This window comes from Lutra lutra, chromosome 9 (assembly GCF_902655055.1).
Source record: "Lutra lutra chromosome 9, mLutLut1.2, whole genome shotgun sequence".
Taxonomy (NCBI): Eukaryota; Metazoa; Chordata; class Mammalia; order Carnivora; family Mustelidae; genus Lutra; species Lutra lutra.
The window spans coordinates 29,936,225-29,961,146 of record NC_062286.1 but is presented as its reverse complement, the minus strand read 5'-3'; the positions used below and the strand labels follow the sequence as shown (position 1 = coordinate 29,961,146).

At 47.3% G+C, this 24,922-nt stretch overlaps 1 protein-coding gene across 7 annotated transcripts in view; it reads left to right on the top strand.

The window, feature by feature from the left end:
• Positions 1 to 1,897: 1,897 nt before the first annotated feature.
• LTBP1 (latent transforming growth factor beta binding protein 1) overlaps positions 1,898 to 24,922 on the top strand; it is a 405,463-nt gene continuing 382,438 nt past the window's right edge. For 4 of the 7 annotated variants that reach the window (XM_047745653.1, XM_047745656.1, XM_047745657.1 and 1 more), the window contains exons 1-2: positions 1,899 to 2,769; positions 3,835 to 3,905. In XM_047745653.1, coding sequence (XP_047601609.1) covers positions 2,279 to 2,769; positions 3,835 to 3,905 — 562 coding nt within the window. In that variant the 5' untranslated portion in view covers positions 1,899 to 2,278. Of the gene's footprint in view, positions 2,770 to 3,834; positions 3,906 to 24,922 lie in introns of all 7 variants that reach the window. The other 3 variants (XM_047745652.1, XM_047745654.1, XM_047745655.1) reach the window with 2 other exon arrangements.

Here is a 24,922-nt window from a genome sequence, read left to right as displayed (position 1 = left end):
CTCCCATGCGTTTCGACTGCTGCTGTATAATCCCTACTTGAGAGGTAAAATCTCTGTAGGCTGATTTGAATTGCAGGTAGGAAATATTTTCCTTCTATATTGTGAATTTTCCATGAGATAAAAAAGAATAATGGGTAGTACCGTGACACTGGCCTCATACAAATCAGGTCCTGTTTTATGAAGCTTTTATTATGATTATCTCAAAGTGTCGCTTAATTCAGTTGTTACTTATTATCCTTATTTTTAAGCTTTCATTTATTTACATCTTGTCTCCCTAACCAGATAGGAAGTTTCTCCGACAAAGGGGTTATGCCTTGGGATTCTGTGTATGTGCAGAGAGGGTCAGCCTCTGTGCTTGCCTCAGTGGTTACTGGGTGGATATTTACTAGCTCCTATTGTGTCTTTTTACAGAACTCAAGGCTAGGAGGCAGTTTCTACCCACCCTCCTTCCTCAATCTTCTCAGCTAGTTCTCTTTGGCTTGGCTCAGAGACTGACCTTGAATGACCTCATGATCCTGTCCATAGGGACCCCGGATGTTCTTAGAGCCACAGACCGTTAGTGCTGGAAAGTACTTTTAATCCAACTTTTCTGTAATGGAGGAGGAAGGGGAGGTTCAGGGATGAGAGGTGGACTGCCTGTGGTCTTTTGGCTAATTAGCCACAGTGTTAGGACTGAACTGTCATCTTTCCCTCCAGCGCAGTGCTATTTAATCTATGGCAGTGGCTCTCTCGTGTTCTCACGTGAAACTGGAGCTCAAGCAGATGCACTGAGGCCCTCCTCTGCCGAATCAAATATTGGAGGTCTTTCTCCAATGTACAGAAAAAAGAGATTAATGAATTATCTTCGACTTTACATTATTTTCCATTAATTTTTTTTAAACCATCATCACCTGCTACCAATTGTCTATGAGCCAATGCCAACAGACAACAGAACAAGATTACCAGCAAATAAATATGAACAAGAACAACCAAAGCCTTGGAAAAGATGTCTCATTTTTAGTTTTAAAAAACTAGGCTGCTATGCCTATGGGTTTTCTAGTGCATTCATATAATAAAATTGTACATTCTGCTGGAGACACTGTTTTAAGTTCAAACGCTAGAGTGTATCATTATTTCACCGTTTTCCCCAGAGAGCACGATGAAATCCAGGGACTGTCCCTGGAACATTCTGCATTTCCCTTAATGTTCCCTTTTGGGTCATCGGCAGTGAGTGATCCTTCCCTTTCAGATGGGGGTCCAAGAAACTGAGCTCACCTTTTTAAAAAATACTAAATGGCTTGGGGTTGTCATGGATCCCAAAGTCTGTATTCCTATTCTAAAGGCCTTTTCACCAAAAGCAGGATTGCTTTTGGGGTTGACTGACGCCAGCCGCGGTTTTCCCAGTCCACGCGGGCGCCCCCTGCTGCCCACCCCGCACGGTCGTTCCACGCCGAGCCCGGAGTAGGGTACCAGAAGCCGCAGACCGAGACAGTCACGCGGGGTTTACGATCTCAAAGAGAACCATCTAAACGCTTTCCCATGAACAGCTCGGCGCCTTCGGAGCAGTTGTTTCTAGGGTCCGATCTGGTATTTTAATCCAACACCTCGCATGTATCCGAGCAAACACGGGTGAGAAAATGCCTTCCAAGCCATACGAAATGAATCCTGTGGGGTTTCCAGCAGGAAAGGACCGGTCAGTGGCTCTGCCGAATCCTTTGTCCTTCCCCGGGACACGGGACCGGGGACCTCTGCTTTGCCGCCCCACAGTTACAATCTATGTGGATGTGGAGGGTGGCGGCGCGTTCTCGGGCTCATCTCACGCTTTCCCCAATTAGGATTTACTGCCTGACGTCACGTCTGCCGGAGATTGGCTGTTCGGATCTGACACTCGCTTCCACGGCGAGAGCAACTTTTTAAAGACTTTGCAGCCGCGGCTGCCTCCGAGCGTCCCGCGCGCTCACGCCCGCCCTCGCCCGCTCTGCCCCCGACCCGGCGCGGCGCCCCTCTGCACCCGCCACAGCGCGAGCGGACCCTCACCTTGCGCAGCCCGCTCGCCTCGCCCCTCCCCTCCCCTCCCGGGCTCCGCTCCCCACCCCACCCCCACGCCCGCCCCCTCCTCCCCGCCGCTTTCGGCTGGGGTCTGGGGCCGCTCGGGCGCCCGCAGAACTTCCTCTCCAGCAACCGAGTTCTCCTCGTCCCGCCTCCCGGGCTCTCGGGCAGCCGGAGCGCGCGCGGGCGGCCGCACCGGGCTAGCCGCACGGCTGGGGGCGGGCGCCGGGGCCGCCGGCTCGGGCCCGCGATGGCGGGGCCCTGGCTCAGGTGGGGGCTGCTGCTCTGGGCAGGGCTGCTCGCGTCGTCGGCGCACGGCCGGGTGCGGAGGATCACGTACGTGGTGCGCCCGGGCCCCGGCCTGCCGGCGGGCGCCTTACCCCTAGGCGGGCCCCCGCGCCCGCGGACCTTCAACGTCGCGCTCGACGCCAGGTACAGCCGCGGCTCTGCCGGCGCCGGCGCCCCCAGCCGCGCCTCCCCGGGGGCCCCTGCGGAGCGGACGCGACGCACGAGCCAGCCCGGCGGCGCGGCCCTGCAGGGGCTCCGGCCGCCGCCACCGCCGCCGGAGCCGGCGCGGCCCGGGGCCCCCGGCGGGCAGCTCCACCCCAAGCCCGGCGGTCACCCGGCGGCCGCCGCGTTCGCCAAACAAGGCAGGCAAGTCGTGCGCTCCAAAGTGCCGCCGGAGAGCCAGAGCGGCGGGGGCTCGAGGCTGCAGGTTCAGCAGAAGCAGCAGCTGCAGGGGTAAGCCCACACCCTCCCTCCGCGGCGCGCGCGGCCCGCGCCCGGACCCGCGGGGTCGGGGCCCCTGGGAGCCGGCGGCGGCCGCGGGCGGCGTGCGCGGTGGGGCTGCCTTCTCCTTCCCCGCCCGCCCGCGCCGCGCGAGGAGCCGGGTGTGGGAAGCCCAGGGACTTGGAGGACGAGCTCCGAGGGCATTGTTTCTCAGCTGCGGGTAAACACAAAAGGCATTTCTGCCTGGGGCGTAACCTCCTGTGCGCGAACCTAACTGCTCCTAGAAGATGGGCGGACATATGAAGTCACTACAACTCACTCCCTCAGCATCAATTAAACTTTGCAACTCAGTTTTACATTTTTTTCTAGTTAGTGAAACAAAAAACGTCCTGGGAGGGCTGGCTGTAAAGATCAGCCCCTGTTCGGTGGCCTGAAGCTTTTCAGCGTCCTAGAAATCGTGGGCTTGAGCTTCCGTGCACCTGTGGGGTCTGCTTTCCCCGGGCGGGGGTGTCTCCGCACTGACAGAAATTTCGGTTGGAAAGTTTCTGTTACTGGGCGCGGATAAACATCCTTCCTGCCCCCCTCTCCATTAATCACAGGTCCAGGGTATGGGGGAGAGCTTTTTTTTTTTTTTTTTTTTTTTTTTTTTTTTTTTTTTTTTTTTGCCCATTTGGTTCTTTTCTTCATGGCTAGTTCCAGGCATTGATGGTGATCTCACCCGTGTGGACGCTTCTCTCTCAAACTCAGATTGAGTTTCAACTGTGGGTGAGATAATGTACAAAAGGCACTTGGCTCTATATTGGGGGTTAAGAAAATAATTTTTGTGGATCTTGTTCTTCCCTCCTGTGTTATGCAGGCGTTTTGGTTCTCCTGTCTTCCCGTGATGCATGGTCTTTACCCTTCTCCCTGGGGACCCTTGGGCACTCCCCACTTGGGCATCCTCAGTGTGGCTTAGGACTCTCTGAAAGGTAGAGGAATGTGGAAGGAGGAGGCTGGCTTGCAGGAACCCCTAGAAGCTTGGATTCTCTGGAAGAGAACGTTGCTACTGTTGGACTCAGAGGTCTTGCTTTGTTTTAGGGTCAATGTCTGTGGAGGGCAGTGCTGCCATGGCTGGAGTAAGGCCCCTGGCTCCCAGAGGTGCACCAAACGTAAGTTTCCCTCTTCAGTGTGGCCCTGCACGGTGGGCAGAGTGCGGCTGTCCACATGGGGGGTGGAGGATTCCACCGGGGTCACATGAAGGGGCTAACGCTGTCCTGGAGAAATTAACATCAGCAATGCAGTGTGTACCCCATTACCTGCAGCCTTCATCACCACCCATGAAGGTTGGGTCACAATAATGATGGTACCAGTGTGGCAATGTATTGTACAGAACTGGGCCATGGTTTCAGGGTTCCCTTGTCCTCAACTGAGTATTAATCACAGTCATACCGGCGGATCAGGAGCTAGGAAAAATTTCCCAGTGGAGAATGTGCCATACACCAAACCAGTACAGTAAACTCAAACCTGGATATGGATGAATGAGAAACTGCAAGTTGATGGCAGGAGGGAAATGGGTAGTAGGTGGCTGAGCTCTGGAATAAAATATCAGCAGTTTTTAAAGCTTTCTGAAAACAGCAATGAGAATCCTCCATCCTTGAGACTTGAGTGTTTCCCACGAGGTGACCACTTTGACAAGTAGGGTTTCCTTCTGTGCTTCTCCAATTAATACACATTGTAGCAGTGTTTTAGAAAAATGTATTGTTGGGGCATATAGGTTTGAGAACACCAGAAAACATTTTCCTGATCAGTGTAAAGTTAAGGATTCAGTGAAAACACATTTTGAGGCTCTGCTGGGTAAGTTGACTCTGTCTGTTGCTAATTAGAAATTTAAAAATCTTCCACTCAAAGTTTAGCATTCTTAGGTGTTCTCTGCATGGAGCTTGAGCCATAAACATTGTGGACTGGAATCCAAAATTTAGGTGATTGTTGGTATTTAGCAACTAGGATTTAGCAATTTGTCTTATATATCATTTGGATTTTAAAATACTGTTTTAATATTTTAAATATCTCGGGACACCTGGGTGGTTCAGTTGGTTGAGTGTCTGCCTTCAGCTCAGGTCATGATCCCAGGATCCGGGGATGGAGTCCCACGTTGGGCTCCTTTCTCAGTGGGGAGCCTGCTTCTCCTTCTGCTCGCCACTCCCTCTGCCTGCTGCCCGCCCCCTGCTTGTGCTCTCTTTCTTCTCTGTGACAAGTAAATAAAAATAAAATTAAATTTAAGATTTTTAAAAATATTTGAAATTTATTTAAAATAAAAGGTAGTTTGGATTTTAAAATACTGGACAAAATTTCTCGTGCAGTCATTCTGGTGAACTTGCTTGTTAAAAAAATACCTTCACCCCTTGAAAGAAACAGGACTTTGGCATAATGGCCTGGATTTTGTAGAAAGGAATGTCTGGATGGGTTAGGATTTAACTGTGATCAAGGAGTAATGGCAGATATGAACTCACTCTCCGCCTTCTGATTATTGAACTCAAACCATTAGATCAGAAATGCTGAGGGTTGTAGGCATTTAAACTATCATGATTTTTCACTTCTCCTTAGATTACACTTGACAATAGTGCACCAGCATTTTCTTGAATTTACGAAGAAAGCAGGTCAAATTACACACAATTTCCTCCTTTCAGTATCTCCTTCTGCTCAAAACCTGATAGGATGTGGTTTCCCTAGAACATGGAGATAACCCACCAATGACAACACCATGACAGTGGGATGTGTAAAGACTGAAAATACAGAGCAGGATTTCACAGACAGTGGGTGGGTTCTCTTCCTTGATGCCCATTGGGATGCACCAAGACTTGAAGACATTTACTTCGCAAATGATGCAATCAAGTGCCTTTTCTGAAAAGGTTGTCTGAGGATTTGGGCCTCCAAAGATGTCTCAGAAGATCCAAAGATACCCTGGAAAGGAGAGCAGCCGCATCTTCAGGAACCACTTCATGGCTTCCTGCTTTTCTGGGAGAGGGAGACAAGGGCACGGTTGTGTCTAGGTTTGGCCGGGTTTGCCCTCTGGTGACCCTGGAAGAAATTGCAGAATGCTCTGGGTCAGAACCCTTACTGCATGGTCCCAGAGGAGGCTGCATTGATTGAGTCTAACAGTACCTACAAGAAATATGCACGGCTTTTGGTTTAGGGTCTCTTTCCGATTCCTAGAAGTTAGCCCATGGATGGCACAGGGTCTAAGTAAGCAACGCAGCATCCCTTTCTTTTTTGATGATCTTCAGCATTCAGAGAATTGGCCTTCCCATACTGCCCAGTCTGACAAGTTAATTCAAGCCCAAGTGCTAGAAACATATATCACCACTCATTTCAGGAATAATTTTTAAAAGTGATGCTGGGGTAGGCCAGTGCCCAGTGTGAGGTAATCTACCTGCCAGGTGGTTATGTTTCAATGGGAGACTTGCTCTGAGTATGTGGGAGAACCAGAGAGATGAAGCACCCTTCTGCCTTTGGATGGGACGACTGGGGTTCCTGCTCGTGCTGTGGAACTTGTGTCCATGCTGGAGCCTTGTGCTACTAGAAAAGCCCCTGGCTGTGAGTTCAAATCCTTTGTGGCCTTGAGGGATTCACTCGACCTCTCTGACCCCATATTTTCCCATCCAGAAATGACTGTGCTAAAACCTTGCTCTCTTTGTTGGATTGTTCCAGGTATCCAGGTGAGAGAGAAAAGGTATAAAAGCCTGAACTAAGCCAGAGTCTTAGTTACTGTTGGATTAAGCCAAGCAAATCCTGACTCATTACTTGCTTTTCTTTTTTTCCTATGTGTGTCTCCCCAGCTGGTGTCATCATTCTCTTCTTTTTATTTTATTTTATTTTTTAATTTTTTTTTAAAAGATTTTATTTATTTATTTGACAGAGAGATCACAAGCAGGCAGAGAGGCAGGCAGAGAGAGAGGAGGAAGCAGGCTCCCTGCTGAGTAGTAGAGAGCCCGATGCGGGGGCTCGATCCCAGGACTCTGAGATCATGACCTGAGCCGAAGGCAGCGGCTTAACCCACTGAGCCACCCAGGCGCCCCATTCTCTTCTTTTTAAATAATGTAGATATGGATCCCTTTTTGAAGTAGTTTAGGGTCAGGGGAAGGGGAAATTGTGGTCAGGGGGTACAAAGTTTCAGTTACACAAGATGAATCAGTTCTGGGGATCTAATGGACGGTACTGTATCGTTAGCAATCCTACTTGAAATTTGCTCAGATTGTAGATCTTAAAGTGTTCTACTCTCTAAACATCGTTAACTGTATGAGGCGATAGCTATGTTAATTACCTTGATTGTGGTGATTCTTTCACAGCATACGTGTATATCAAAACATCATGTATCTTAAATATATACAATTTTTATTTGTCAATTAGTCCTCCATAATGATGGCGGGGGGGCGAGAATAAATGAAAAAGCCAGTTACTCCCATGCTGTCCTGGCTTTGATTACCAAGAGAAAAGAAAGCAGTTTGTTCTGAATGATTTATTTTAATAGAACTTTAAAAGTGACCAAGTATTAGAGTATTTGTGTGTCTCTAGTTTTCTTTGGATAAAGAAATTTGCTGTTTAAGAGGTAAGAGTCCTCCCCTGAGGTGTACATAATTAAATGGGAAAAATCCTGACACCATTTTTATGACTGTAACTACTTCAGGAAGTGCTGGTGAACTTGGGATTGCAAAAGAAATTGATTTGTGGTCTTCTTCCTATCTCACTTCCTTATTTTGCTGAATTGAACAATTGTGCCTGAGTGTTCTATATTGTACTTAAAACACAAACACGAAATTCCCCCTTAAGATAGTCGTCATCGTTAAATGGGTTTGCACGTTTAAACGTACCACCCAGGATGCCTCGTAATTGTCATTATATTTGGAGGATAATTGACAATTAGCTAAAGAATTTCAGTTTATATAGGTCGTGTCCAGTGGATGCCAAAAATATTTCTGTGTAAGAGATCGGTTGTGTTTATGTTGTTCAGTTTGCTTAATCCAGTGAGGAAAATAAGGTGCCCTTGCAGCCAGACTCCATTGTTTTTAGTTGATTGAAACTTAATTTAAATGTGCCACAGGCAAATGCTTCTGAGGACTGCAGATTTAGTGAGCCTTGCATTGTAAATCCTATGTGAGCCTGGTAGGCAGACCCACACTGCAGCAGAGAATGCCTTTGTGCATCCACAAAAGTGGTTTTAGGGTCTCCAGCCACCCAGTCGTTTTCTAGACGTGCCCAGTTGCATGTTAATGCTGTTTTTCTAGACATCCTTTGTGTGTGGACCTCTAGAAGCCGAACATATCGTGCGGGATATGTCTTTTTAGGTCTTACTACTGAGATGATAGTGATCATCTGTTTTGGGCAAAAGTGATGGCACCACATTTGTTCTTTTTCCAAAGAGTTTACATTTAGGGGAGGGTCTTTGTTGCTTAGAGACTCTGTCTTCCACTTGGGGCGTTAAATTCCTGATGGGTACTGTTTTTGCCTCTCTTCATTTTTGCATTTTTTTCCTCTGTTCAAACCGAACCTATCCCTTAGTGGTTCTTGCAGTCTTTTTTGTTCCCCCCTCGGCGTAGGTGTGGGCTAGAGAGAGACACAGCCAGTGGGCTCAGCTTGAAAGGAGACTGGATTGGGAGCAGAGGACATAAAAGAGTGGAGGCAGATGAGGGTGAGGCCAGGTTGGCAGAGGGAAGAGGATGGAAGAGGAAAGCTGGCAAATAGGGGTCCCGTGCGGGTGCCTGGCACTTTGCAGACCCTCCGTAAATGTATGGATGGTTCTTTCATTTATTCAACGGATATCTGCTTAGCTTTTACCATGTGCCAGGTTCTATGAATAGAGGAGAAATGCAGCCAGCTGCACGGAGTACAGGTCTGTTTTTACTCACTTAACTCATGGCACATCAAATGACTTGTTCTCTCCTTAGCAAGAAACAGAAAAATCGATATTCCATTGCTTTTCCATTGGCATTCAGCCCACACTGCTTTGGAAAACACACACACACACACCCCCAAACCTAGCAGTGTTCCGGAATTATATGCAGAGGAGACAGCTACGTATACCCTTGGTGTGGAGAGAGGCAGTGGATGGCATCCTCTAGGAGGGAGTAGTGTGGCCGGAGTTCAGATGACCGAGAGCGCTCTTCAGGCTGTCTCCCTTCCCACTTGGCTCCACGTTGTGTCAGCCAAGCTTGGGAGTCAGGCCCAGAACGATTGCACATTTTTCGTATGCCTGCTATGGCCATTGACAGCTGCTTCTCCAATAGATCTGCCGTGAGGTTTTGCCATGGCAGCTGCCGGGAGCAGGGGTGGGAGGGTCGGCTGGAAAATCTTGTTATGTGGCACAGACAGCCCGGCAAAGGGAGAGAGACCCAGAGGTCAAGTTCACCCTGGGTCAAATATGTGTTCTCAGCACTAGTTAAAACAAACATGGAGGAACCATAAATTCTGTGTTGTGATAGAACTTAAACCTTGTTGGTGAAGGCCTCCTCCAGCCCGTGGGCCGGCCTGGACACACCGCCTGCTCCTGCCTGGCCTGGTTTATTGAAGCGTTTCTCTGCTCAGTGAACCCGTGGCCCTTAGGAAGCCTGACTTGTTGAAAGGACCTTTGGCAACCTCGGGAGTTTGCCGTTTCTGACCCTGTTATTTGTTGTCTTGGATATACCAAACATACTCAAACATGTTTGGGAGCTCAAACTGAATTTTCCTGAAACGCAGATTTTGTTTCCAAGTCCTTCCCAGCGATGCACAGGGGGAGTTGGAGTGCTGGGGCTGTGTCATCACTCTTAACACTGACCAAGATCAGAGCAAACACTGAGGTGCTGCTGGGGGCGGGGTGGGGTGGGGAACAATTTGCAAAGTGCTTTCTTGCACGCGGGGAGTGTTTTCTTGATCTTCACACCCTGTGCGGGTAGGAGAGGCAGGTACGACTTACTGCCCCCTTTCCAGGCAGGGGGGCACTGCTCGGACCCTACCTCAGATATTGTGGCTCCTGATGCCTGGTTCTTTCTGCTGCCTTGGACTCCGTGGACATCCAGTGCTGGGGCCCCTCCTGTCAGCCCCGATACGGATTGGCTCTTATGGCCTGAATTCACTTAGGTGAGTTCAGTTCCCAAGCTGTGTGAGTTTGCAAGGGCTGGCCATAACATAGCACTACACACTGGTGGCTTAGGACAGCAGAGCTTTATTGTCACAGAGTTCTGGAGACTGGAAGTCCAAAATCAGGGTGTGGACAGGGTTCGTTCCCTTCAGGGCTATGCAGGAAGGGTCTGTTCCGGGCCTCCCTCCTTGACTTGCAGAAGGCCTTCTTTTCCCTGTCTTCCTCCATATCATCCTCCTTCTATGTGTGTCTTTGTGTCAAGTTTCCCCTTTTGATCAGGACACCAGGCCTCCCCTAATGACCTCATTTTAACTAAATTACCTCCGTAGACTCTTGACTCCAAATAGGGTCCATATAAAGTCACACATGAAGGTACTGGGGGTCAGGACTCCAACACGTTTTGCAGGGGGTGGGGGTGGGAGGATATAAAGAGCTCACAGAGTAAGGCCAAAGATGCTGTGCACATGGCTTGAGAGATAGGCTGCTTAAAACCTGGCGTCCCGGGGCACCTGGGTGGCTCAGTCAGTTAAGTTTCTGCCTTTGGCTCGGGTAGTGATCCCGGGGTCCTGAGATTGAACCCCATGTCATGCACCCTGCTCAGCGGGGAGTCTGCTTCTCCCTCTCCCACTCCCACTGCTTGTGCTCCCTCACTCTCTCTGTCAAATAAATAAAGTCTTAAAAAAAAAAGACTTGGCGTCCCTAGCAACGACCCAAAGATGAGAGATGCAGAAGCCGAGTTGGGCCCCTCCCACCCAATCTGTGACTGTGGATCTGTCTCCACGTTTTCCCCAACGCAGGAGCTCTGGCTGTTCCGGGGAGTGGGAGAGATAACGAATGGGCTGCTGGTGATTTTGGTTATGACTGTGGCCATTTTTATGTGGCTTATTTTAAAAGATTCTAGATTGGGGGGCCTGGGTGGCACAGTGGTTAAGTGTTCTAGTCTTGGTTTCGGCTCAGGTCATGGTCCCAGGGTCCTGAGATGGAGCTTCGTATTGGGCTCTGGGCTCCCCCTTGGAGTCTGCTTCAGATTGTCTGTCTCTCCCTCTGCTCTTGCCCTCTCTCAAATAAATAAACGGATCTTTAAAATACTACTACTACTATTACTACACTACTACTACTTCTAGATTGGTGGTTCCTAAATGTGAATGTGCAACTGATCCCAGGAGGAGTTTATTAAACTGCTTTATGGAATCCGTGTCTCGGGTTTTTAGCAGGCCCGCAGGTGATGCTAATGAAGGTAGTCTGCGTTTTGAGAAGCAGTGATCCAGAAGGAACCCTTTCCTGGACATTTATAACTCTGTGTATGGAACTTTATTATTATGTATTTATTTTTCAAGATTTTATTTATTTATTTGACAGAGATCACAAGAAGGCAGGGAGGCAGGCAGAGAGAGAGGAGGAAAGCAGGCTCTCCACAGAGCAGAGAGCCCGATGCGGGGCTCGATCCCAGGACCCTGGGATCATGACCTGAGCGGAAGGCAGAGGCTTTAACCCACTGAGCCACCCAGGTACCCCTGTATGGAACTTTAAAAGCCCAAGCCCAACACTTAATAATTTAGGAACTCCTCAAGGCCAGAGCCCTCGGAATACTGGTTTAGCTCAGTGTTGAACAGTACATACAGAGATTGCTGCAGATAAGTTTCCTTCATGCAGTTTTTCTAGTTAGTTGAATGTCTGATAAATACATGTACATCATTGTAAGAGTTGAAAATACGCAAAATTGTTAACGATACATACATAGGTGCTCTTGAAATGTTTTTCAAAACGGTTTAAGCACTTTGAAATACATTGGTTCCCCCCCCACTAGATATTCTATTTTTAATTATAAAATATTTTAAATACACAAAAACATAGAACATAATACATCCAACAGCTGCCCAATGGGGTCATGTTTTTAAAAACTCCCCGATGTGGTCATTAAGCACATGATTTATAGATAAGGGAGAGACTGTGGTCTTATCTTGCCCTAAATGCGTGTTTTACTAATGATGTTTCCTGTCTTGTTAGTGGAGAGAAAATAGTACATAATTTGTTAGTGTGACACAAATTAGTTGTTTTGGGACTTATGGAAAAACCCATCAGAGCTGAATGTATTTGTATATGCTCATGTGTACCTATTAATTTGCCTCGCTTATTAAAGATTGGACATTTCACGTAGGCACAGTGCCTTGGATGTCAGGAATCTATGTGCCTAAGACAGTGTGGTTAAACGAAGGGAATACTGCCTATTACTAGTTCCCTCCCCGCTCCCTAGCATACCTGCCTTTCTTTGCCTTCCTCCTCTTTCTCCCCTCACCAGGTCTGGATTTTTTTTACCCTGAACCAGAAGGCGTTGTAGGTCATTGGTTAGAAGTTCAGGGTTTGAGGGCACTTGGATGACTCAGTCGGTTGAGAGTCCAACTCTTGATTTGGACTCAGATCATGATCTCAGGGTCATGGTATTGAATCCCATGTTGGGCTCCACTCGAGCGTGGAGTCTGGGTAAGATTCTGTCTCTCCCTCTTTTCCTTCCCTCCCATCCCACTTTTTAAAAAGAAAAAAAAAAGAAGTTCAGTCTTTGGAGTTAGGATACAGGGCTCCTGTCTGGATGTGAACACCTTGTCACTGTGAGACCAGGGAGGTGGAGAGGGGAAGACTAGGTTACCCTGTGAACAGAACTGCTAGGGTAATTGTCTGGACCACCATTCAGAGGCTTGTTGGGGAACCAACATGAAGTAATGTATGAAACGTGCATGCCGAGCTGGACTCCTGCCCAACTGTATTCAAGCTCTCCGGGGTTTCCATTCTGCCCTGGTGCACCCCCTCCCGGCCACCCCCACCTTTTACACACCCCTCTTTGTGTTTCTCAGGTCCCCTTGTGAACACCATGGCTCCCTCTTCCCTTCTCTCAGAGGACTGTGATTTCACTCTTTCTTGGCTCTGGGGATAGGTGGACCCAGTGGGGAGAGGTGTCTGTCTCCCCATTAGTGTGGAGCGGGATTTTCTCTGTGTCACATTAAGCATCCAGGCTCCGTTCCTTGCTGTGGCATCAACGCTAACCCTAACTGAATTGAATAGAGTTGAACTAGCGTCTCCGATGTTGTATGCTAAATACTGTCCTCGAAACACTGTCTAGAGAATTCTCCTTCCTTTCTTCTTTGCGTACTTTCACCTTTTGGCAATCATTTCCATTTGGATTTCTTTGCCCCTGTGCTTCTCCTTGCCCGCCAGACACTGCTTATTATGACAGCGTTTCAAGGGTATACCACCTTACTCTGTTTCCTCCAGCTTTCTTTCTGGAGGCTGCCCTGGCATGGCCCAAACTTTAAGACAACTTTTCCTTTCTCCCTGCCAATTTTAGAATCTTTCTGCTCAACATCATCTGATAGAGATTTGGGACCAAGTAAAATGAATGTTGTATGATTTTCCCTGTAATTTTAGATCCCTGAATACTGCTCTTGGCCAGCTCTCCTATTCCCTGTGGCTCCCTCACTGCACCACATTTGAGTAATATCGTTGGCACAGATGCACGTAAACAGTTTGCAAAATGTCATGTTTTGTAAATTAGATGGATGGGCTGGTTTTTGAATCCATGCCATTGGTCCTGCTGGACCAGAGGAAAGATGAGTTTGGTTGATGGATGGGAAGATGAATTTGAGGAAGGTGTTGCCACTCTGGGATTGACAAGGGCCAACCGAACTGATGGGATCTGTTCTTCACAGGGGAGATCTTCACAGAGGAGATAGTTGTTCCGAGGTGAGAACAGCTAGCACAAAGTTATGGGAGAAGATAGCTCTGGCCCTGTGCAGGGACCTAGAAGTGAAGTTGGTTGCGTTATCTGAGAGGGCCAGAGAGATAGGTGATCAGGGAGCTAGAGCTATATCCCGGTCAGGTCTTGTGGGCTGTGGAAGGCCATAAATAACACAGGGAACTTGTAAATGCAATTGGATTTTATTGTTAAGGAATAAAACATAATACAGGATTTGTTTTTTTACAGCACCTCTTTGAAGGCACAAAGAATGCTTTAAATTGAAAATTCATTCAATTTTTTTTTATTGATGTGATTTTTTTTTTTTTAATGGATGAGAAAAACTGCATATAGAACAGTGAAGGCCAGTGGCACAAGTGACCGTCATAGCCTGACTTGTCTGCGTTGTGCCCAGATCACCAGAGCAGCCCCTGGGCCGATGACAGCCCCGGGCCTCTGCCGAGCTCTGGGAGACACGAAAGGTGAAAGGTTCTCCAGAGTCACCAGCCAAGATTTAGGAAGAAAGCTTGAGGGTTAAGAAAAGAAAAGCCTCTGGTCACTGCTGTGTTCAAGGGCAAATTAGTGGGGATCTGCATATGGTTCTAAATTTTAAAAAATGTTAAATTCTTTAAAAACGACAGCTAAGAATCCCATTTGCCACCATGGCAAATTCAGAGAGCAGTTAGATGTGTTAAATTCAGAGTATACAATTTTTGGAATACACTGGAATGCTGTTCTGAGGTTTTATTCAATGCACCCCTCCAAGCCCCATCTAATTTGACGAATTGTGGGGCGAGCCTGGGGTAGGAGCAAAGGGGCCACCTCAGCTGGGCCTTGGGGGCAGTCTGCTCACTGTCCCTGGGAGATTTTGTTCTTGTTTGTAAATGGGGTTAATAATACTGTTGGCTAACCTCCCGTTTTGTAGTAAATATCAAATAAAATGAGGTTCATGAAAATGCCTCACAAAAAAAGCTGTCAAAACATGCGGTGATGTTATTATTAAGTTTTTTCCTGGCTGTTCCGTGAGAAGTTTTCAGTTTGGGAAATTTTTTTTTTTTTTTTTTTTAGGTTTTTATTTATTTGAGAGAGTGAGTGAGTGAGAGAGCACAAGCTGGGGGAAGGGCAGAGGGAGAGGGGAAGCAGACTTCCCACGGAGCAGGGAGCCTAGGGACTCCACCCCAGGACTTGGAGATCATGACCTGAGCCTAAGGCAGATGCTTAACCAAATGAGCCACCCAGGCACCCCCAGTTTGTGAAATAAATCCCCACTTTTATGCCCTCTCCACTCAATTGACTTGCTTTGTCCTCCCAAAAGTAGGGTGTAAGCAAAGACAAGAATCCTTTCAAGGGAGCTATGTTTCTTTCTTAACTGTGATAGTGAAAAGATTATGTTAAGTTAGTCCAAAATTTCTTAGTAATTGGAGGTGAAATAATATGGATGATAAGGAAATTAAAGGCAAGGACCCTGTTTTTGTTTTACTTTTTATCCATTAGGAAGTTGGCCTACACAGTGGTTTTGTGTGCACAGTAGACCCTCAGTAAGGTTTCTTGATTAATAAGCATTACAAGTCACGTTTGTTTCTGAGGGAGAGACCAGCTGAAATTCATTTAAATCAGTGGCTACTGAGATTATGTTATTAAGCAGGTCCTTTTGTAGGAGAGATTGTATATTACAGCCAATCTTCCTGTGTAACCATTTTTAATGCTCAGTTTTGAGTCTTCGGGGCTCTTTGTTGGGTAAAATTGCCCCATTCTGTCCAGTAGTATAGACGGCTTGACTGGCACTCCACAAACCTGCTAGTTCTTAGAGTGTGGTCCCTAAACCAGGGGTGGCAGCAGCGCCTGGGAACTTGGAAATGCAGATTCTCAGGCCCTGTCCTGGACAGGCTGTACCAGAAACTAGGCATGGGGCCCAGCACTGTGTGTGTGTGTGTGTGTGTGTGTGTGTGTGTGTGGTTTTTTGGTTTTTTTGTTTTTAAGATTTTATTTATTTCAGATAGAAACAAGTGAGACCACGTGATCGGGGGTGAGAGGCAGAGACAGAGAAGGAGGCTCCCGTCTGAGCAGGGAGCCTGATGTGGGGCTCGATGCCTGGACCTTGAGATCATGACCTGAGTGGAAAGCAGATGCTTAACTGACTGAGCCACCCGGGCGCCCCCAGTGCTCTGAGTTTTAACGGGCCTTCTGGGCAACGCTAAAGCAGCTGGGTTGAGAACCAGTGCTCTAGATACACCCAGTCCCTCCTCCTTTTCATCATGTGTAGACAGAGGAGAGGTGCAGGGAGGTTGGTTCCCTTCTGTTCTAGGCCTTGGGGACTAAAAGCTTGTCTTCTCACCCTTCGCACGGCATTGGGGCAGCTCCCCAGTCTCAGATGGGCACCTTGTAATCCGAGCCGTGCACATCACTACACGTTCTGTTCTGCGTGCTCACGGCGGGGACCCGGGAAGCCATTTTGCCATTCAGTGAATGTGTGTTTGTTCCTTTGGGACTTTCTAGCTAATTTCTGTTCTTTACTGGGGATGACGCTTAAATCACACTTCTTCGTATTCGTCATAGCTGCTTGTATCAAGGTGTGGTGCCTGGACCCCTTGTGCGCTGCGGTCCCCCGTGGGATGCGTAACAAACCGGGGTGTGGGGCCCTACCCCAGCCTTACCAAACTGGAGCCCTCAGGGGTGACCCCATGAGCCTGGTTTTCACAAGCACTTAAGGACCAAGCCACACTGAGGGTTGAGGATGCTGGGCTTAAAGGGGGTACACCAGAATAAAAGATATAAAAGGCCAGGAAGGAAGAGAAAGGTATTACAACATTAGTTAAAGTAACAGAAGTGAATGTGACATTTTATTTTGGAAGCAGGTGCCATTACTTGTTTCCAAAATAGTTCAAAAGTGAAACAAAGAGTGAGCTCTTATCCAGAACATGCCCTCAGCGTTGGCCGGGACCAAGCTTTCTTGAGGATGAGGACATTGAGATGGAGAAGGGATGAGGCGGTGTTGCTTCGCCATTCCTTGGGGTCCCACTGACTCAGTCCTGCACGTTGCTGAAGGAATGCATCAGATGTTTGGAAACCGCCCAGTTAAGAATTTCAGCAATGATCCACACTTTTATTAGATGTGTTTTTAGGAAAGGAATTCCCTGTTATGAGACCAGGAACCTTTGTAGAAAGAGCTGAGAGAGAGGGGGTCCCCGCCAATTAGGTATTTTTGTTCTTTCTGCAAAATAAATGAATGCAAAGACACTTTACCTGAATATCGAGAAAAAATTAGGTCTAAAAAATATCTATTTCCTTTCCAAGTAGAAAGATTTGGTGGGGAGCGGGGGTGGGGGCAAGGCTTATTTAAATCATCAGTTTTTGTGAGAATAGTTCTACCTGGTTGAAAGTAATTATTTTATTTTCTATTCCCAATGTGAGCAAATTTTGTGTGTGTTACTTTTGATAAAGCACCCAAATGTTTATCCTATAGACAAGCACAGCCTTAGAAAACGGTATTCACATTTTGGAAAGACCCACATTTGAGGAATAGCTAGATTTTAAAAATCCTTAGTTCTTACTCCTTTGGTCTTAGTGTGGGTAAACACTTTTTTTTTTTTTTTTTTTAAATTACTGCTAATGCTTTTATAGCTGGTTTGTCTCTCTGTATATGTCCTCAGAAGTCTATTTCTTGTGTTGGCCTCAACCTTTCCCCTCACTAACTCTGAAGTGCCTACTGTGTAGAAGGCTGGGAGCTAAGAATGCAGTCAGGATGCTGCTCTGCAGAGCTCCCAAGTGGAAGGCTGAGATGATCACAGCTCTAGGATTGTGGCAGATACGCTTTAGTCTAATTCCCTCCCCTTGAGTGTGGGCAGAACCTCCAGTTCTCTTCCAGTCAATAGTATTCTGTTCTGTTTCTAGGCAAAGTTGATGGATGTCCCCTCCTTGGTTATGTTACGTTGTATAGGACTCCTTCTTGGCCGACTCCAGTGAGAGTGTTCTGGCTGGCTTGGAAAAAGTAAGCTGCCCGTTGTGCTTGTGGCTTGCCATGGAGAGAACCACGGGCCAGGAAAGTGGGGGCAGTCTCTCACCGGTAGGCTGGGTGAAGCTGGAGCCCTTGGTCCTGCGGCCACCAAGGAAATGAATTCTGCCAACTACCTGAATGATCTTAGAAATAGTCTTCCTCAGTCCAACCTCAGATGAGACTGCAGCCTGGCCGACACCTTGATTCAGGGTCTTGAGACCCTGGAGCAGAGGACTCACTTACTCTGTGCCCAGACTACTGACTCATGGAATCTATGAGATAATGAATGTGTATTCTCGGAAGGTACTAAGGCGTTGATAACTTCTTAGACAGTAAGAGGAAACTAATACAAGGAAGGATGTGTAGATATTGGAGGGTCCCGCCTAGCGGCCTCCAGGCCCGAGGGCAGTGGGCGTCTGTAGGATGCTGTAGGAGAGATGATGGACCAGAGGTCATCTTAGGCAGGATCCTTTGGTCTAAGTGAAAGATACACAGACTGGCTAAAGGAAAGGAGGCTGTTTATTGGCAGGTAACTGGGGATCCTAAGGTTTATGCTGGCTTCAGCCCTTACTGGATTCAGGGGTTCAAATCATCAAATCAAGACCAAAGCAGCTACATCATTTACAGGGCCCAGTGCAAAATGGAAATGTAGGAAGTATTGTTGAAAAAATAGCATTAGGCTAAGTGTTACCTATTGATAGTTTCCAAGCAAGAATAAGTATAACCAAGTGTAAAGCTTGCATTATCACCATTTTGGGAGCTGCTGTGTCAGTCCGATATTGTGCTTACCAATATTGTGTTCATATGCAGTTGGCAGAGGTCTGGCTGGGTAACTCAAAGTCTCCTGTGTCTATGGGGTGTTGTGATCTCTAGGCATTCTGTGGGACCCGACTGCTGCTAGAGCTCATGTTTAGTTTTTGGATTTCAACCCAGGGATCCATATTTATATCACATCATATGGGACAAGTATAGGGTATGCAAAAATGCATTTTTAAATTTTTTTAAAGATTTTATTTATTTGACAGAGAGAGAGAGATCACAAGTACACAGAAAGGTAGGCAGAGAGAGGAGGAAGCAGGCTCCCCGCTGAGCAGAGAGCCTGATGTGGGACTCAATCCCAGGACCCTGAGATCATGACCTGACCCGAAGGCAGAGGCTTAACCCACTGAGCCACCCAGGCGCCCCAGAAATGCATTTTTTTAAAGTGCGATTTCAGTTTCAGTAACCTTTCTATGAAGTTCTAATGGAGTTCCATTTAAAAAAATGTCCCTTGGAAACAGAGTAAGTTTCCCAAAGCTTAACACAGTTGGGTTGGAGTGATCTTATCCTTTACTATTTCCCTAGATGCTTGCATGAAGCCTGGTATCTGGGTCCTTAGCCACATTTTCATGGATTTGGATGCTTTTCTTACAGGTTCCTTGAACACTGCTTTTGAGGACTGTTTTATAAACTGTTGCATAAATGGAGGCGTGTATGGGAGTCATCCCCAGGTTGTCTGGTCTGATTCATAGCACAGCATTGCAGAGCAGCTGTGTGGGTCACGTTATGTTTCATTAGTAAACGCTATGACTCATTTTGGTCTTAGGATTGTACCTGTCTCTGCAGCCTTTTCATCTGGGTAGGAGACCGCTGAGGCTTTTGGCTTTTGGGTGACATGTCCAGATGCCTGTAAGAGAAGTCAGTCGCCCTGGGACCGTTGGAGGCCGTCGGGTTGCTGTCCTTTGCCTCGGGAAGCAGCGTCCTTCTTTGTTCATTCTTCACGGTGATGGTTCATCCCTCACAGATCAACCGTTTATTTTCAGAGATTATAATGGCTACTCCCCCTGGCTCAAAGTGGGATTACCCAGTTAATAAAGATAGCTGTAGCAGATTTTTGAAAGTGTGATGACAAAATTTTGACTCGGGCAGAAGAAAGTGTTTATTTTCTTTCGCTTGAGATTGTTACTCATTTGACTTTTTATCTCCCGTTGCAGAACTTGTTGTGGATAGTTATAAAAGATGACCTTACATTAGCTTCTCTTTTTTAAATATTTGTCCACATCAGTGCCTGCAGCTACAGAGGACTCAAGCCCGTGCATTTTTCTCAATGGACCTCAGGTGTCCAGGATTGCATGAATCCTACCTTTTGGTTCATTGTTCATTATCATTATTACTTGCAGGCAAACCTTTATGATTCTAATGGCTTGAATAATCTGTCTTAGAGTTGTGTCATTGAACTTCATTGAACTTTGCAAAGCAATCGCCTCCTGAATTATCTACATTTTAAGCTGGCTTTTGATGGATCTGGAAAATGTTTTAAAATTACATGTAGAAGGAAAATGAGAACAACAATGGTTTGGGATCAGAGGATGAACTCTCTGGCTTTGACTTTTTATTGCACAAATTCAGGGTTAAGGGACATTGATGCTTGGCTGAGTGACATGGGGTAAGGTTTCAGGACACTGTTTTCAGTTGTTACATGACAGTACGTGCTCATCATCTTCAGTGGGCGAAGGGGGTGGCTTAGGCTCCTATTTGGAAATGATCTAGGAAGTCAGACATCTAATTCAGCTACCCCATCCCTGTTCTAACCCAGGCATCCTCCAGGCTCTTACAGCGCAGGCCAGTGAGCCTGTACTCGAATCCTCCTAGAGACAAGAAGCTCATTCTTCCCTGATACCCCTTTTATTTTACACACAACTTTGTGAAAAATAAAACTGATTTTTGTGGCGCTGAAGCATGCTTTTTTAAAAATAATTTTTAAATTTTTTAATAAACATATAATGTATTATTAGCCCCAGGGGTATAGGTCTGTGAATCGCCAGGTTTACACACTTCACAGCACTCACCATAGCACATACCCTCCCTGATGTCCATAACCCACCACCCTCTCTCTCTACCCTCCTCCCCCTTGCAACCCTCAGCTTGTTTTGTGAGATTAAGAGTCTCTTATGGTTTGTCTCCCTCCTGATCCCATCTTATTTCATTTATTCTTTTCCTACCCCCCAAACCCCCCACATTGCATCTCTAGTTCCCATATCAGGGAGAGCTTATGATAGTTGTCTTTCTCCGATTGACTTATTTCGCTAAGCATAATACCCTTAGTTCTATCCACGTTGTTGCAAATGGCAAGATTTCATTTCTTTTGATGGCTGCATAGTATTCCATTGTATGTATGTGTATATATATGTGTGTGTGTGTGTGTGTGTATATATATATATATATATATATCTCCAATCTTCTTTATCTATTCATCTGTTGATGGACATCTAGGTTCTTTCCATAGTTTGGCTATTGTAGACATTGCTGCTGTAAACATTCGGGTGCACGTGCCCCTTTGGATCACTACGTTTGTATCTTTAGGGTAAATACCCAGTAGTGCAATTAAAGCATGCTTGCTTATAAGTTCTGTCCATTTGCTAGAGTTGGTCTTTACTTGTAGGTGATAAAAAAGAGTCCTCACGTGGATAAGAAATTTTTCAAAATATTGGAAGAGGTGAGATGATTACGTATAGCTTATGACTCTTGTTTCTCCTTGATAGCATCTGAAAACATCTGCTAATATTTGTCGAGTACCAGTTGTGTGGGAAGCACTCTCCTCGCGGGCGCTAGGGTAGAAGACCTTTGTGGGAACATAAGGATGGTTTGGTTCCTACCAGTCGAGTCAGCCCAGTGTAAGATGGATCTGAAAAGCACCTGGGCTGATATGAGAGAGGAACCAACGCCACTGGGCTTCAAAGGCAAGAGACTGATCTCAAACTCAGGCGTGTTAGCCAAGCTCCAGAGCAGGATCCGGAGGGAATGGGGATAGCCGTAGGGTGTTTTGGAGGCTGAGTCTGGGAGTAGGGCCTTCCAGGCAGAGACCAGGGTGAACAGAAGCCCAGGGGTGGGAACCAGAAGTTGTGTCCTAGAAGCAGGGGAGGATTTACATTTGCTCAGACTATAGGCTGCTTGGAGAGGAAGGGAAGGTGGGGGTGGGGGGGTGTGTGTGAAGTGGTAGGTTAAGCCCAGAGCCAGGAGAAGCTTGATTCCTCACCTCACTTGTCCATCCAGCAGCACCATGATTTCATGGCAAGGTCATGGAGCTGGATTTGAATCTAGGTCTTGTCCTAGAACCTCAACGGCAGAGCCCCAGATGGAGATCTGTGTGCATTGTAAAGGGGATTGCAGGACATGTGAAGAGTCCAGCACCCTGCCTGGAACGCAGCAGAGTCTTGGGGAACAGCAGCTGTTAGGACTTCCGAGTCCGACAGGCTTAGAGAAGCTGGGGGCGACAGGAACAGACCCTGCCGTGGGGGTGTAGGGGTGTTTTCAGGGGGAAATCCACCTCCGAGGCAGTGCTCCAGGTTAGGAAGGAAGGAAGGTGTTAGAAAGAGGCGGCACAGACGGGGATTGAGGAGGAAGACCCAGATTTCACGTTTTGGGCAGGAGGGAGAAGGGAGAAAAGTTGCTTCAGGATTTTGTGGGGGAAGGAGGGTGGGCCGACGGCTGTGGCGGGTGTTGGGCACGCTGCCGTGGGGGATCTGGAAGGCCCTCCAGGTGGAGAGAGAGGCTGGGCCTGAGAGGCTGGAGGTGAGCTGACGGGTGGGGAAATTCTGTCCAGGTGGGCCCACGAGGAGCCCGGACCTAAAAGGGTCTCATTTAAAAGCAGAGAAAGGAATGAATTCAAGAGACCCAGTGAAAGCAAACTTGGCGGAGATAGTCTGACAGATGATTCCCGGTGTCTTAAGAGTTCTCAGGGAAAACCCAACACAATTGTCACATTGTTTTTACACACGCACACACACACTCACTCTCTATACACAAGTTCAATCCAAACACCATCTATTATTTAGGCCTGTTAGTTTCCTCAGAAAAAGCCTTCAGGAAATCCTCTGCTCTCCCAGAGAATGTGTCTATATTTAGAAGACTTTTAGAGAAAGCCTATTGTTAAATTCTCATTTACTGGCTAATCACTAAGAGACTGTAGAAATGTAAATCACACGGCCATAGGGAGTGGGCAGTGGGAAGAAAGCGGCCCTTTTTGTTCTATAGAAGACCATGAAGTAAAAACACGATTTGGTCCTTTTTGACCCCAGGGAACCCAAGAAGGGTGGCACTGGCAGCCACCACAGGGATCCTCTTGTATAATGGAAAGGGAGCTGAAGCCCAGAGCGTTGTGACTGGTCCAGGGTCACACAGCTCATTAGAGGCAGAGCCTATAGCCTGATGCTAAGAATTCCTGCCACTTGAAGTAACCCATTCTTCCCAGGCCAGGACCTTGGGGCTATTTTCCCAAGTGGGTGGCCCAGACGCAGGGGTCTTCAGTGAGGAATGTGTGTATGTGTGCCTGTGTGGTGGCCCATCCAGCTGCAGGGCTCGAGACCTGGACTGCGGCAAAGAACCAAGGGCCGACCTGAACGATCATTGCTATACCCTCATGGCTGTGAGAAGAGCTTTCTAACAAGTGTCCCACAGAGGAAAGGGCTTAACGTGAATCGTGAACTCCCTGTCCTTGGCAGTCCTGCGGCAGAAGCTGTCATCCATCCGTCTGCTCAAGTTAACAGTAGGTAACATTCCCTGAGAGCTGACCGTGTGCTTGGCACAGTTCTGCATGTGTTCCAAGGGTTATATCTCATTTTATCCTTAGTATCTCTATGAGACAGGTACAGTCATGATGCTGATTTTATGGGTTAGGAGAGTAAGGCTGGAGAGATTGTTGGTAGGGTAACCTGCCCACAGTGACACAGCAGGGAGTGGTGGGCCAGGATCATACACACCCACGGGACCCCAGAGCCCGCAGGCTTACTCCGTGCTAGTGGAGTATCTGGGGAAGATTGTAAAAATCCAAGGTCTGAGGCTACCTCCCGTATTAGTTGAATCAGATTCTCGGAGGGTAACACCTTACATGAGTATTTTTTTTATATGCTTAGTATTTTATATCCATATCACTATCCGTGTACCTTATAAAACCTACTTGCTGTGGGGTCTGCAGGTGGTAGGGTGGGAAACCAGCGCTTGCCTGAGTATTTTTTTAAAAGCTCTGCAGATGAATTCAAAGGGGCAAGGTCGAGGACCATGGATCGGTGCCACAGCCAGTGGGTTAGTGTAGTGCCATGCTTTTCAGACCAGTGGGCACAGGAATCCCCCGGAGGTCGTGTTAAAATGCGGCTTGTGATCCAGAAGGTCTGGGCTGGGCCGGAGGTACGGCATTTCTTACAGGTGCCCAGGGGAGGCTGCGTGATTACTCTTTGAGTTTCCTTTATTGGCTGAAGACTAAGCATCAAGGTCCCTCCCAACTCTAAGACTCGAAGTCTCTGCTGTCAGAACTATCCCGTGTTTGTGGTCTTACCGAGTAGCAGCCCTCTGCTGAGTGCGTTACAGACATTATCTCCTGTTCTTTTAGCAACACCCAAAGGAGATACTCTTTCCCCCATTTCTGAGATGAGGAAATGGAAGCCTCATGAGTTTAGCCAGCATCCCGACCTGAGTCTTCTGAATCTAACACGTGTGTGATTAACCACCTTATACCACCTTATTCGTATAGATGTTGTTCCCAAGAAGGGCTTCTGTGGCAGGTCCTCTCTAACCCCATGCATTGGGTTTACAACCCTAGAGGAAAGGCTCCCAGGGAACTCAGTGGTTACTAGGAGCTTTTCTGGTTCCCCGTGGCCTTTTTCTCTTTTCCTTCCGGTGGACCTGGTAGTGGCTGCTGAGAAAGTGTCTCAAGTGTGCAGTGGTGGCATCTTATTATGAAGTGTGTTTGGGATGTTCAGACTGATTTCCAGTAAAATTGGCTGTCAGTTCCAGAAATGTTGATTGCATTTGCAAGAGGCAAATTCTAGATCTGCGTGTGGTCTCAGGCCTGGTGGACCACAGCAGTCCCTTTTGTGAAGCTTGTTGAGCTGTAATTTTGGGGCTCTTTCCCAGGACCCTGTGAATTGGGCCTGGTGACCTGCTTTTGAAAGTTCCTCAGACTGTTCTGATGTACCTAATATTTAAAACCATGGTCTTCATGGTTCTCCAAGTGTGGTTTCTGGGCTGTCAGCATAAGCATCACCTGAGAACTTGTTAGTTAGCAATGCAAAATGTGGGGCCCTACCCTAGACATGTTGAACTAGAAATTATAGGGGTGGGTCGAGGAGTTTGTTTTAACAAGTCCTCCAGGTGATTCCAGAGTTCGAGAACCACGGGATCCTTGCTTCTCAAAATGGGATCGAGGGGCCAGTATCATCTTTGACTCTGCTGGACATGCAGGGCCTCAGGCTCCAACTCCACCAACTGAATCAAAATCTTCATTTTGATAAAATCTCTGCATAGTCACATTTGAGAAACCTTGCTCTAGACGGTGGTTTTCTTCCTTGATGGTGCATTTTAAAAAAAAAAAAGATTG